This window comes from Amphiprion ocellaris, chromosome 23, assembly GCF_022539595.1.
Source record: "Amphiprion ocellaris isolate individual 3 ecotype Okinawa chromosome 23, ASM2253959v1, whole genome shotgun sequence".
Taxonomy (NCBI): Eukaryota; Metazoa; Chordata; class Actinopteri; family Pomacentridae; genus Amphiprion; species Amphiprion ocellaris.
The window spans coordinates 14379634-14394322 of NC_072788.1; the positions used below are offsets into that span (position 1 = coordinate 14379634).

Sequence of the window (14689 nt, forward strand, 5' to 3'; positions counted from 1 at the left end):
CTGTAACTTGCACTTAGATCAGCTGAAACCGAGGCCCCCAAAAAGAATGATGTTGCCATTAAATACGGCTGAAAGAGCTCCATTTCCTTTGACACGCAGTAAGTACTGGCTTTTTGCAGACGTGGGTTAAATGGCATTTGAAAAAATGCTTTTCTTTGTTTTTCTCCAGCCATGAATGTGAGATTTGATATCTGTTTGCAGCATACCCCTCCCATGTGGTGCTTTCAGGAGGATAAAACAAACATCAAGAACTGTTTTCTGTGAGTGAGATGATTACAGCTCCGGTCTTTGTTTGAAGTTTTCAGTATAGACCCCAAGATCAACCAGTGGTTTCCTACTAAAAGAAAGAACACAGAGGCAATGCATTTATATATTAATGCTGGAAATATGCAGAGATGGAGAGGATTTCTTTCAAGTCAGAGTAAAACTGACAGTAAAAACACCTATACAGGCACAGTTTGGTCAACAAACTTAGCTTTGGTTCGTCATTATATAAAACTGTATTATAGTAATCCAGCTGTTTTATTTAGAAAACTGCATTTCAGGTTTCTTGAGTGATGATCAGTGCTGATGCTCTGATGCGAGAGTCTCTCTTCTCCCTGTTCTGTTTCAGCCTCCGGAGCACAGGGGCTCGGCCGCTCTCACCTGCCCAGGGAGCGTCTCCTGCTGCTGGGACACACTGAGAACCAGGCTGGGGATCTGTCCAGAGATCACCACATATTCAGTTCAGACACGAACCCAAAAATGAGAACTACAGGACGGGCTATAACAGCTGAGCAGAGTTAGAACTGAGCCTTTTGTTGTGATTGTGCATGTAGTAGGTCAGCTGGCAAGAGTAAAAGGACACTTAGTGTGCAGAACGTTGCATGTTTTGGCCTGGAAGGGATCTGATATATACTCTTGTACCTTCATTTTCCCTCTTTTTGATACATGAAGGCGTGTGTGAGCAGAAAAGTCAGATTAAAAGTCATAGTTCTAATAAACATTAATCTAAACAAATATAGTAACTCAAAAAATAAAAAGCAAAATAAAAGCACGTTACTTTCAACTGCCAATCATTCAAAAACGACAAAACTTCCTTATTTGAATCATCATCCTCATTATAACACCTCCCATAATTTCAGTGGTTTTTTGGTATTAAAAATGTGTCACTGTTGCAGAAACACACTATAAAGGGAAATTATTTGGGATCTTAGCTTCCTAAAATGCAGGTATTTCTGATTTAGTGTTAAGAACACTTATAAATGATAACAAACCATATTTTAATAAGCTTATTTTGTAGTTTAAATGCAATAAAATGTCCCTTTTGAGACATGTTATTTGCTAAATGAGTTGTGCTACAGTATATTTCTGCACACAAGAGACTAGACAATGGATAAACAGCAATAATAATGGGAGCATGTTTATGAAAATAAACATGGATATGGACAGGTCAGCGTACCCAGCATTGAGTCCCGGTTCTCTCCCATCGCTCTCCTCCTCCTCTGAAGCACCTGCAGCAGCTCTGCCTCCCCGACATTTCGACCGATTCCCCTCCTGGATGGGACTCTGCGGAGGTGCTGACGTTTCATGTTATCCTGGATCAGATTCAAGGTTTCATAAAGGTTTTAATGTTTCACAGATTTGGGTTTAAACAATGCAACAGTGACATTTGAATTTATTAACGTTACCAGCATTCCTTTCAACTCCACGATGGCTGATTTTCTGTTTTCACTTCTTTGGTCCTGTGAGAAGATTTGGAATTTGATAGAAATCTCTTATTGGAAGAGAGTTTTTTCAATATGGAAACAAAAATGAATACAAAGAATAGCTGACCTTCCATGAGCTGTCATCCTCCTGTGAGCCAAGAAATGACAAAGTTCATTATTTCCATCTTTGGATTTTACTTTAATATCAGCTCTTTTGGACAAGATCATCTACATTTCTAAACGGTGATTTCACAGTGTAGTTTTTTGACCTGTATTTTCTTGAAGGGCCTCAGGACGATACCATTCCTGATCCTTTCCATCATCTCATTTACCGCTTTTGCCTTCATGTCCACTGCAGTGGGTGGTTCTTAAAGAGGAAAAAATGATAAGTCATGTTGAGATCTTCAAATGACTATTGTATGTTTTGCATAAGTTGACAACATGTGCTGTATTGGCTGCATCAAATGTACATCTGCAAATGAAGTCAAACATGAGATTTTATAGAAAATACAACATCAAAAGCAAAACTGTTTTCCAGGAAACCATGAAACGTGTTGGAGAAATATGAAAGATGCCGACAGTAAAGCTAAATGTCTTAGTTTTCAACCTCTGCTTTAGAGCTTAAAGTAAAAATGATGTGCATGAAGCAGATAAAGCAAAGACAAATGAGACTCACTGTTTTGAACATCTCTACTGGCTCCATCTTTCCTCCTGCTCTTCAGCAAATCAAGCAAACTGGAGAGAGAAACAGGTCAAGGGGTTAAATGCTTGCAATCAGTGGACTCGTGTTTCACAAGTGGACAATTGACATGACAGCACCAGATAGTAACCACACCAGCAGGAACATGGCCATCTTAGAAAGCCACATTCATGCTTTTTGTCCAATCAAAGTAGGAACAAAAATACATGAAGCAGCATTTAAACTAGCCATTGAAATGTAAGCTTCCCATTCTTTGACTGAGTTCTAGATTTAAACATACTTGATGTCAGTGGTGGCGGGCGGTGGAGGAGGAGGAGGAGGAGGAGGAGGAGGAGGAGGAGGAGGAGGAGGAGGAGGAGGAGGAGGCGGTGAAGCAGGAGTGGATTTCTCAACATCACTTTTATCCTCTCGGCTTAGTTTTTCATGTAACTGTTTCACTACAAAAGCAGAGAGAGAGAGTGAGTTTGTCCAGGTGGTACAATGTTATATTGTGTCCATATCAAATGTAGAAGGATTGCTGGAAACATCTGCGTTTTACCCAAGAGAAGGTTTTTGCCGACAGCACAATCCAAGAATGTGTCAAAAAAATGTTTCCTAAATAGACAATGCCAAGATGGAGATGAAGAATAATCTACAGAAACTAGAGTCTGTAGGTTTCAGTGAAGATGTTTTCAATCAAAACTCTACATCAGAGGCGTCAAACTCATCTTAGTTCAGGGATCACATACAGCCCAATTTGAGCTCAAGTGGGCTGGACCAGTAAAATCACAGCATAATAACCTATAAATAACCACAACTCCAAATTTTTCTCCTTGCTTTAGTGCAAAAACGTACATTCTGAAAATGTTCACATTCAGTGAACTATATTTTTACAAAACATCATGAACAACCTGAAATTTTTTAAGAAAAATAAACTCTGTTTCAACAACATTATGCCTCAGTTGATCATTTACACATTACAACCTAGAGATCACAGAGTGTCTACAAAGGAACAAAGCATTCAGTCACAGGTATCTGGATCTGAATGACATAGCATTCTAATTTATGATCAAAATGACAAGTCAGACAAAAAAAAGACAAAAAAAACAACAAAAATGAGACAAAATATTACAAAAACGAGACACAAAGCAACAAAAAAATGGACAAACGACACAAGTGAGACAAAAAAAAGACAAAAGCCAACAAATAAAGCGAAACACAAAATGACAAAAAATAAGACAAAAAAAACACAAGCGAGAAAAAGAAACGACAAAGGCAAGAAATAAGACAACAAAAACATGAGACAAATGACAAAAGTCAGACAAAAAACAAGACAAAAAACAACAAAAGCAAGACAAAATAATATTACAAAAATGGGGCACAAAAGAACAACGAGGAATATAGTATTTGACTTTAAGATCAAAACAACTTCTCAAGGTCTAGAAATTATTTTAAATTTACACTTTTACAAATTTACAATTTTCAGTTAATGTCAGTTAAAGTCGACCCCTGGGCCGGACTGGACCCTCCGGCGGGCCGATTTTGGCCCGCGGGCTGCATATTTGACACCCCTGCTCTACACCATCCAAACCTGTGCAGTGAGATGCAGCTTATATGAGGTAAACAAGGTCCAGCAACCACCTAAAACATGCCTCCAAATATCGCTATATTATTGACAGTAAGTAGCTACTCTTTGGATAGAAGCGTGTGCTAGATGAAACTGTAGAATTGTAGGATGTTTTATATGGAGCTTTTGGAGGCAACATCTCAAAACCAGTAGAGAAACTTGCATCTTGTGGCACTTCACCATTCAGCTGTTGCTGCTGACCCATTCCCTGCAGATATTAAGTGTTTTATGGCTAATATTAGCTGCTACCTTCTTCCTGGAGCTGTGTGATGGAGCTGTTCGCCTCAGACAGCTGAGTTTCTAGAGTTTTTCTCTCCTCCTCGCTCTTCTCCAGCTGGTTCTGCAGCTCAGATCGGACGCTGCTCTTCTCCACAATGTGCTGACTCTGTTTTATCTGACAAACAGAGCTGTGATTAATAGCATCCATTTTTCTCTGTTGTCATGACACTCTGGCTACACACCTGGTCCTGGTAGTAGAGCTGGACATCGCTCAGGGCTTGGCTGATTTGCGATATTTGCTCCATGGCCTGCTGCACCTTCGAGCTCTGCGTCTCCATAAGGCTCTGTCTTTGGCCCACATCCTTCTCCACCAGCATCTGATGGAGACAAACCAAATCCAGCTTCAACCTCTGACATTCTGAACACATCTTCATGATCATTTGCTTCCAAGGAACTGAAAAGCGACAGACATCAATGACAATGTAACACAACGAGAGAAAGAATCATTGTGGGAGATGTGAACGGCTGATTGTTGATTTTCTCCCACCAGGAGGTTGTCACGATGCAGAGGAAATGTTTTCAAACTGGACTGAACAATGACTCGGAAGCCTTGTTACTCGTCGGCTTCACTGAGGAGGAGTGACAATGCAAACGGGATGATTCTGCTGCCAGACAAAGCATCATTGTTCACACATTATGAAAGAAAATTGTCAGGCTTTGCCTCGACTCATTGGCAAAATCTGATTCTTTCTTCTATAGTGTGACAAATAAATACACCAGCCGTGGTTAATAATTGGTGTGTCAAGCTCCTCAGTCATCAAACACTCTAAACAAACCTTTTGTTCCTTTGCATGTGCTTTTCTGAGACGTTGAATATCGATACAATGTATTGGTAAAATGTGGGTATCGATCACATTTGATTAGATAACTAATTAAATCTAATTAGTAAAGAAAAGAAGTGCTCTAACAAGGGCAACAGATATGGAAAAAGACCTTTAAAAATCTACTTTTTTCATGCACTTTTTATACAGCGCCACCTGGAGTTTCCAGAAAAATGTAATGTGAAATTCTGTATTTATTCATCCAATTGCTGTTATCTGTAATTATTTATCTCCGTGCATGCTGTTCAAAGCCTTTCTTATGCTCCTGAGAAAATAATTTTAAAAAGAATTCCATTTTATTGCCAGAAATAGACAAATTGAAAACAGAATCCCCCTCCGTCATGTGGAATATTTGTATAATTGACACTAATATCCTTTAACTCCTACCAACAACGCAGATGAACTCATGTTGGATTCATAAACCGTCTCACCGACAAATTGGGTGGACTATCTGAGAGCAGATCAGAAAACAGGAAGAGCGACCAGAAAGCGGTTTTCATTTCTGCGTTTGTTACTACAAAGACAAACGGAAGCAGCGGGTTGGGTGAGCTCTGTATCTGCACATGCAGCACGAGGCTCCGCTCTGCAAATTACACCGTTCCAAATCTGTGCTCTCCCTTCTGCACGGAGCCATTTTCAAACAGCAATTAGCACAATTATTTCATACATACAAACACACGGATCCAAGCACCACACGGCGATACAAAGGGACAAAGACACACACAGACAGACAGACAGACACACACACACACACACAAAAAAATGGCCAAATTGTTTCCTCTTTGAGGCCCTGCGTCATTATACCACCATGCATCACAGAGAAGAGGTGTGAATGGTTGTTGTTTTCAAAACACATGAAAACAAATAGTAGTGCATACAAGAAGCATTCAGCACAGGGGGGTCTTTTACCGTGAATTGAGAGTAAAAGGGCTTAATTGTGTGAAGAGTTGGGGGTCCTTTTCACAGGTAAGGACCCCTGCGAGGCGGCCCATTGTGCGCCTGTCCGGTAAATGGAAGACACCGCGCACAAAGGCGACAATTGCTATATGCTCAGCAAAACATAAAGGTGTCAGGCAAAGACAGGTTGCGCTTAAAGACTACTATTCTCCTTCAGCAGCGGTGATGACCGCTAATTATGGGGAGAGGAGGGGCTAAATGCGAAGGGAAGGGAACACAGGCATGTTTTTTGAAAGAAAAGCCCTTCATTATAGGAGCAGCTGGGATAGCAAACACTGTCTGTGTGCGTGTGTGTGTTTGGGTATGTGGATTTTAAGTGAATTGATGTTTTTTTTCTCGCTTGTGTACAAGTGTGTGTGTGCTTTTGTCTCGTGTGTGTGAACGCCTCATAGAGAGGGCCCAGATTTGACCAGAGTGTCACTGGTGTGAAAAGGGAGAATGGAGACCCCTTCTGCTGTCCCACCACATCAGCTGCTCTCTGACAAGCGGAAGTGTGTGTCTTTATGTCCGTGTGTGTGTGTGTGTGTGTGTTTAATCCCTCCCCCTCGTCCAAGTGTCCGTCTGTTCGCCCCAGCCGCCCGAAGGTCAGCGCCAACACTCCTTCTCCCTTCCCGTGGCACGACCTGTCACCCTCAGTGTCTATAGGTGTGAATGTATGACAAAATGTTTTGTGCCACGCTGAAAACACACACACACAAACACACACACACTTGTACACACACTGCATGCTCACACCTGGTGAGCGAAGACTTCGGCGTGTTGCCGGAGGCCCTGCTCCAGCTCCAGCTTCTGAGACATCTCTGTGAACTCCTCTGTGACAAGCTGGGAGACTGAGCACACACAAACAAACAACAACAAAAAAAAACCCTACACATTATAGACAAAAAACTCACAAACACTGATGGTTTTGACTGAGAAGCACAATCCAAATCATTTCATAGATTATCCAATCTGCAGAAAATTCAGTCATTTAGGAAGAATATAACATAGAAATCTTCACGTCTTGTTATATAAAGTGAAAAGAAATCGTATAACAAGACGAAATGTGTCTTTTTGTTTGTGAAATGATCCTTTAACGCTTAGATGCATGAGTGATTGGACCCTACACTTATCCATAAGTGGGTCAAAAATGACCCACATAAGAATCAGTGGTGTTTTATACCAGTTTTGTCATTTTGGTTAAGAATAATCATTTGTATTATTGTTTGCATTATACACAAGAATGATTTCATGTTTGAAATATGTTTATTTTTCACTTTATAACAGATTTTAAACATTTAGATAATTGGAAAAGAAAAATATTACACACAACAGCAATAGAAGAATGTCAACATCCATACTGTTGACATTTTTCCACTCTTTTCCTCCAGCTGTTGCTCCAAGTTTGTGTATCACCTCTTGTATGATATTATCAGTGATAAAGAGCTTGGGATAGTAATACAAATATTACAGTTTCTTTAAAAGTATGAAAGGTAGCTTAAAAATGTAAATGGAATGATATCAAAAACAGGTTTTTTGAGGAATATGCAATAATAAAAGCTTTTCATTACAAAGGTATTGCAAGAAAACGACCTCACCGGTTCATTTTTGACCCACTTGTGCAGCTATGGGTTAAATACAAAGACACCATGTTGGGGGCGCAGGAATTTATTAATGGCATTTAGTTTTTTCACATCTGTAAAGAACTGGTTAATGGCTAAAATTCAATACATTAATCAACAATGACAGTAATCGCTTGTCTCGTGTGCGTCTCATAATGAGGACTCACCTCGTTTGATCTTATTCATGGTCCTACCCTGTTTGCTCATTTTCTTCAAAAGGGCCTCTTTCTCCTCGACCTCCAGAGCCAGCTGAGAGAAGAAACAGGTAATGAGGCCTCACACACACACGCACGCACGCACACACACACACACACACGCACGCACACACGCACACACACACACACACACACGCACACACACACAGCCGTACCTGCTCTCTGAGCTGAAGCTGTTCTCTGTTCAGATCCTCCACTTGTTGCTCCAGTTGCAGCTTCTCAGCCAGCAGACCGTCCACTGACGCCTGCAGCTCTGACGCACACACGGACAAAGAAAGTCACGCATGTCATTAAAGTAGAATTTATTCTCCTGAAATTAGAATCGATCTCCTGCCAGTTCTCCTGTGGTGGAAACTGCATCATATCTCACTATTATTCTCCCTACAGGTAGTGAGTCATATTAGCGTCATAGGTGTCATATTATTCCATGACTCTGTCACATAGTGGTACCTTTACTGTCTGAAAATTCTGAATTTAATGATCAAACACATGCCCACTGTCTGTCTGGAAATGTAAAATGATTTGAAGGCACTTTGACGATTTCACCTTTTATGCATTAATGATGTTTTAATGTATGGTTTGCATAGGAACCAAAGTAAACAAATATGAAACACATGAATTAACTGCATTTACCAGCTCTTCTAATTTACTAAAATGGTATTTAATATATCATCGTGATAATTTTTGGCCATGAGGCACTCAATTGGCTCGTATTTTTAAGGTTATTATTGTTGCATGTGTGCATACATAATTTTAATTTTGAATTCATATCATGAGCGTCTAACCTGTGATCTTGGCTTGACTGTCGAGCAGCAGCGTCTCCTCACTGATGTCCTCGCCAGCATCGACCACGTCACCAGCAACGGAGGGGTCAGTCTCCGGGTCAAAAGTCACGGCGAGCAGGTTTTCAGGCAGCTCGGGGATGAGCGGCATCAGCATCTGGCTCCTCCTCTTCAGGGTTTTGTTCTCTTTGGTCACCTAGGCAACAGAGGAGACAAGGTGGAGCGAGGAGGTCGATGCTGCTGAAGGAAAGGAAAGGAAAGGAAAGGAAAGGAAAGGAAAGGAAAGGAAAGGAAAGGAAAGGAAAGGAAAGGAAAGGAAAGGAAAGGAAAGGAAAGGAAAGGAAAGGAAAGGAAAGGAAAGGAAAGGAAAGGAAAGGAAAGGAAAGGAAAGGAAAGGAAAGGAACAACACAGCAGTACTGCCGTAAACAGACATACTTTGAGAGCCAGAGCTTCTGCATTCTCCCTGCAGGAGCGTTCAATCTGGAACTGGATCTCCAGGACGTTCATCTCCCTCAGCAGCTGATTGGAAACTGATAATGAAAAGAGTTTTCAGTCGTGGGCCTTTCACAGCAATACAGGCAAAAGGAGAGGAGACATTTTCATTACTCAGATCAACACATTTTAAAGCCTTTCGGTGTGAAATAAACATGAATTCTCACCTTCCTCCAGTTCAGACAGTTTCTGATTGGCTTCGTCCCTCTGCTTCTCCAGAATCTCGCACTAACAATCAAATGCCAATAAAATGAAAAGCACAAGCAAAACAGAAGAAAGAGCTCAATTATGGAAGAATGAATTGATGCTGCTCATTGTGATTTACATTTTATTCTATCATCAGACAGCAGAGGCACCAAAATTACCTTTGTCCTTGTTAATGTAATCAAGCTTGTGCCCTTGTACTTTTTGGAGCATTTTGATTCTGTGATTTTTTTTCATCTTTCTCTTTTATCTTCATAATAATAGAACCTTATTAATAAAATATGCTAGATTTCTCAGCCACAGGGAGTCAAAAATTCTGACTTTCTCGAGCAGGATTCATGCTGCTTGTCTTTAAATGGTGTCAGTAGCTGGTATACCTGAATGTCTCCTTCATCTTCAGAAAACAGACAGCTCTCTCCATCAGAGTCTGTGGGGAGAAGAACGTCATTTTTATCTTTAACAGCCACACTGTAAAAAATATTGGTAAATTTTACTGTGAAAAACTGTCAAATCGTGACGGTGAAAATCTGTAAACTGTATTTTTTAGATTTTTTCTGTACTCTTGCACAGTTATTTAATGGAAAAATGAAGTAATATATGTATGACATCATGTAATTTTTACAATTTTTCACAGTTAAATGTACCTACTGATAACAGAAACGTCATAATAGTTCTAACAAGTAACATGGAGATTTTTGCATTTATTTCATGTCAAAATTGATGTACTTTTGTGTTAATAATATATGGTACGTTTATGACAAATAGAACCACAATTTTTGCATAATTATATAATATTCATTGCTAAAAAATACACATATTAAATGTTAAATGCACCAACTGTTCTGCTGATAATAAAAAAATGCTGCAATTTTTATAATAGGTCACACAAATTTTATTTTATAGGTGTTTTCATGTAAAGCAAAAGTTTTTTAAGGTTAAAGTTTTATTTTTTAGAGTAAAATATGGAATGAAGCTCATTTTTTAACTGTAAAATCAATGGTATAAACACATTTCTTTACTGTAAATGAAGAAAATGTTTTACTGTAATTTTACAGCAGCGTTCAGGACACCATAGCTGCCGGAATTTTACCGCAGAAATACACACTAGCAGTCAAAAGTTTGGACGCATCTTCTCATTCAATGGTTTTTCTTTAATTATATTCTCCATTGTAGATTAATACTAAAGATTTACACTTTTTTTTGTTTACAACATAATTCCATACGTATTATTCTTTTATAGTTTTGATGTCTTCAGTATTAATCTACAATGTAGAAAATAATTAAAGAAAAACCATTGAATGAGAAGGTGTGTCCAAACTTTTACAGTGCAGATTGTGAAACGGGTTGTGGCCTCTGAAAACAGACACCACATTCAGCGGCAGCAGAGACAACCCAAGATCCTTACATCCCCTCAGCGTGACAGGAAGAGGAACCTGACGAGGCCTCGTGAAGTTCCTCAGCCAGAGAAATACATGAAGTGAAACGGCAGAAGGATGTTTCACTTTCTGTAGCCGCTGCAGATTCCAGCTGCTACTGCACTTTGTGAAATCAGAAATTAATTGCCGTCCTGCTGAGAATTAGATGAGAATATTGATACCGTTCTCACATTGTCAAGCAGCATATGATCCCACGTAAAGCCAAATGTATTATCTTTATCTTTTTTTGTTGTGAGTTTTAGAGGTGCAGGACAGGCTGCATGGTTACAACTACTTACAGTTTTGGTGCTAAACCAACCAATCTCATCACAAAAGCAGCAAAAAAAACAGGAAAACAAGTTACAAAATCAGCACCTTCAAAGCTGTTTCTATACAATGCTAAGCTAAGGCCACTGGCAGCTGACTGCAGCTTCAGCTACATGGTGTAGATATCCAGGAGGCCGCAAGAAGTAACTTAATATTCAGTACTGATAAAAACATGAAAGAACCAGAGCATTTTCTTGGAGATTAAATATTTGAAAGAAACACAGAATGCCTTAAAGCCTCACTGCATTACACTCCATTACCTGGTGGCTAATAAAGACATTTCCACCATAAATAAATGTAGAAAAGGTTCAACCTGGTGCATAAAAATTCACCAGAATACAGGAATTTAGATGTTTGATGTTACAACATTTCCTAGAAGAGGAAACCACTGGCCCCTGTTTAATGTGTCCCTCAATCAAAAATCCTCCAAACCTGCACACATGGATCTGAGTAGTTCCATCTAACTCGCATCAGGAAAACAAATTAGCGTATTTGACTGTAGCGCTGATTCAATCCAGCTTTTATGCAAAAACTGTTTGGAATTTAAGTGTCACAAATCAGAGTGAGCTGAAATAATCAAATGAAAGAATGCCCAGTATTCGAATTAACCACAAAACCTGCATGTTGAACATTTGCACAAAATTGAAGGATTTTAGGATTCATGAAAATTTTTTCCACACACTGATTTCCCACAATAAAGAAAACGACTTGTGTCTACACTGAGAAATCTTATTAAAAGTCTCTCATTTTACATCCACGTTTTCAAGGCTTACCTTCTGCTGCACTGTCCTCATCCTGTGCCCACATCCTGCACCGTTTTCAGGTTTTTGGCCCCTTAGAAAACTAAATAAAGCTGCACATTCCTGCACAAACAAAAACCTGCTTTCTCTCTAAACAGCAGTTGGCTTATTGTGAAAGAAGCAATTGGGAATTTCTGCTTAAACCCTCCCCCACTGCGAGGATTCAAAAATGAGGAACTTTTTCCCTTGCATGAGGCAGTGTTTAATAGGACTTTGATTGTTACAAAGATATTTGTAGGTAAGTAATGATGGTACAGATGAGAAAACAGAAGCTGCGTCAACTTTTTCCCCCTTTTTTCATGCAGGGAAAAGAAGAAAATGTAGCTTCCCTCCATGCATGAAGTCTCTAAGGGACGACACTGTCTCTCTACTGCAAGATCAATGTCACTCAAGCAGCTGGGGCAAAGGCAAAGCTGCTTTCATTCCTCTATTAGCATCTGTGCTCAGAGTTCATGACCCCTGAATCATCAGACACCTGCCATAGGAAGCACATTTCTGGGTGATAATTCGGGATGATGACGGTGGTGATGCCACACATTTTTCCACTATGAATAATTCAGAAACGTCAAATTTGTGATCCTCCACTCCTGTTTTATTCATTCACCTGCTTTCCAGGAGTCGATTTCCAGGAGCACACCGAGGCTCTGGTCAGACATGCGTTTAATTCTCAGCGCTTGGTTTAACTTGATCGGGGTTCCAGGTGGTCGGGGTTTGACGCTTCACGGTCAGATGGAGATCGGAATCTTAAAGGATCAGCTTTTGTGTGATTCTGTGCTTTTCTGAGAGCACCAAAACCACCAAAGCGTTCACTCCCATGTAGATTAGCAGGGGTGGGCAATTAATTTTCATATGGGGCCACATGAGAAACTTTGACGGTTGTTAAGGGCCGGACCAATACGCTTACAGCTCTGCTCAATATATATCTCAATAAAAACAGTAAATGAAACATTACAATGATACAATGAAAATGTGGAACACAGAGCACAACTATTTAATGAAAGACTTTGTTTTTTCATTTAAACTATGATTGCTGCCTAATGAGTTGTAGATATTTTTGATGGTGTGACTTCCTTCAGTGTGGGCATGTAGGTGAGAATGTTGCCCTCCAACTGGCTTGAGAGAAACTTCAGCTTTCTCATAAAAGTGGTCATAAGGCTGTACATTTCATGTGCAAAGAGGCCCTCGCCTTGCAGCTTGGTATTTAGTTCATTCATTAGTGCAGTCACATCAACAGCAAAAGCAAGGTCTGATATCCAGTCTGCATCTGAGAGCTCAGTGAGGTCCCTGCCTTTCTTCTCACAAAACTCTTAAATCTCTGCTCTCAGATCCCAAACTCGTTTAAGCACCTTGTCCAGGCTGATCCATCTGACAGCTGTCTGGTAACCAAGGTCACCATGTTCACTATCATCTCCTCCAAAAAGACAACAAACTGTCTGTAATTCAATGCTCTTGCCCTGATGAAGTTAACTACTTTAGTTACAACATCAGTCACGTGGTTGATTTTTAGCACTGACTTACACAGCACCTCCTGATGTATAATACAATGCAAAAATATCAGTTTCTGTTCTGGGTTTATTTCAGTCACTTTATCTTGCATCCGTTTCAAAAGTCCAACATTTTTCCCTGTCAGATTTGGACAGCCATCAGTTGTAACACCAACTAAATTCTCCCATTTTAGTCCCAGCTTGTTCATGCGTGTATTTACCTCAGTGAATAAATCACTCACCGTCGTGGTCCCTTCATTGGCTGCACAGCTGCCAGCTCCTCCGTCATCTCAAAGGTTTTTGTTAGTCCACGTACAAAGATGAGTAACTGGGCTGTGTCACAGACATCACAGCTCTTGTCCAGAGCCGAGGACAAAACGTCAAAATTGTCCACTTTGTTGTGCAGCTGAAGCTCCAGATTCTCGGCGATGCTCTCCGCCCGCCTCGTTACGGTTCGCCTCCAAAGGGTCACATTAACGAACGCTCCTTTCTTCTCCGGGCATATAAACGCTGCAGAGTCCACCAGACATTCTTTTATAAACTCTCCATCAGGGAATGGTTTACTGACATTCCTTGATGTGTGAGCTTTGGTAAAAAAAAAATCCTTGCTGCTTTATCAGTTTAGCAGCAGACCTTCAGATATCCCCCCCGCTCTGCATCAAGTCAAAAGTTTGTACGAAAAAAACGTAAGGCGAAAAACGGTACCTTAGCAGATCTTTCAAAATAAAAGCAGTGCAGTGGTATCGCTTGCATGCATTGTGATGATATATATTTGCATTGACTTTTAATATTTTCCAATGACCTCATATGGGCCAGTCAGGGTCATCCGGCAGGCCGGATGTGGCCCGCGGGCCGTACGATGCCCAGGTCTGATCTAAGAGAAGGAATGCAGCCCTGTTTAAGAGAAATGACATTTGTATAGGACTGATTTGTTTTCCTTGTTACTCTGAGTAGCAAACCAGTGGTTTGGACAACAAAAGCCCTCCGAACATGTCAAGAAAAGAATGTTTTGGTACAATGCCAATCAATAAGACTTGCACTCTACAGACTTTTTTGCTGTTTTAAAGCAGGACCGCATTATTTCTTATCTTTAAATCCTGCCAATGACAGAACAAGAAATGTAAATATCTGATAATGATGTGATTGCTATAAGGAGCTTTCTTACAAAACAATAGCGGTACACTGTCAGTAAAATTTTCCTGGCAACAGTATCCTCAACAGGCCATCATAATGTATATACATAATCAGAGCAGCTACTTTTTCTCTAAAACTTGTTGCTTTTGCAAATTGTTATTTATATATATTTTAGGAATTATA

The 14689-nt window shown here is 40.1% G+C and overlaps 1 protein-coding gene across 1 annotated transcript; it reads right to left on the reverse strand.

Moving 5' to 3' along the window:
• Positions 1–356: 356 nt before the first annotated feature.
• shtn2 (shootin 2) lies at positions 357–11993 on the reverse strand. The gene is made up of 17 exons (XM_023287848.3): positions 11862–11993; positions 9724–9773; positions 9310–9370; positions 9086–9180; positions 8653–8845; positions 8023–8120; positions 7820–7901; positions 6787–6881; positions 4456–4590; positions 4244–4388; positions 2669–2825; positions 2365–2423; positions 1958–2055; positions 1816–1836; positions 1671–1724; positions 1442–1577; positions 357–699 (listed from the first exon to the last, which is right to left on the reverse strand). The coding sequence occupies exons 1-17, from the start codon at positions 11893–11895 to the stop codon at positions 542–544; spliced, it is 1671 nt and encodes a 556-aa protein (XP_023143616.2). The 5' UTR covers positions 11896–11993; the 3' UTR covers positions 357–541.
• Between the last annotated feature and the right edge of the window lie 2696 nt (positions 11994–14689).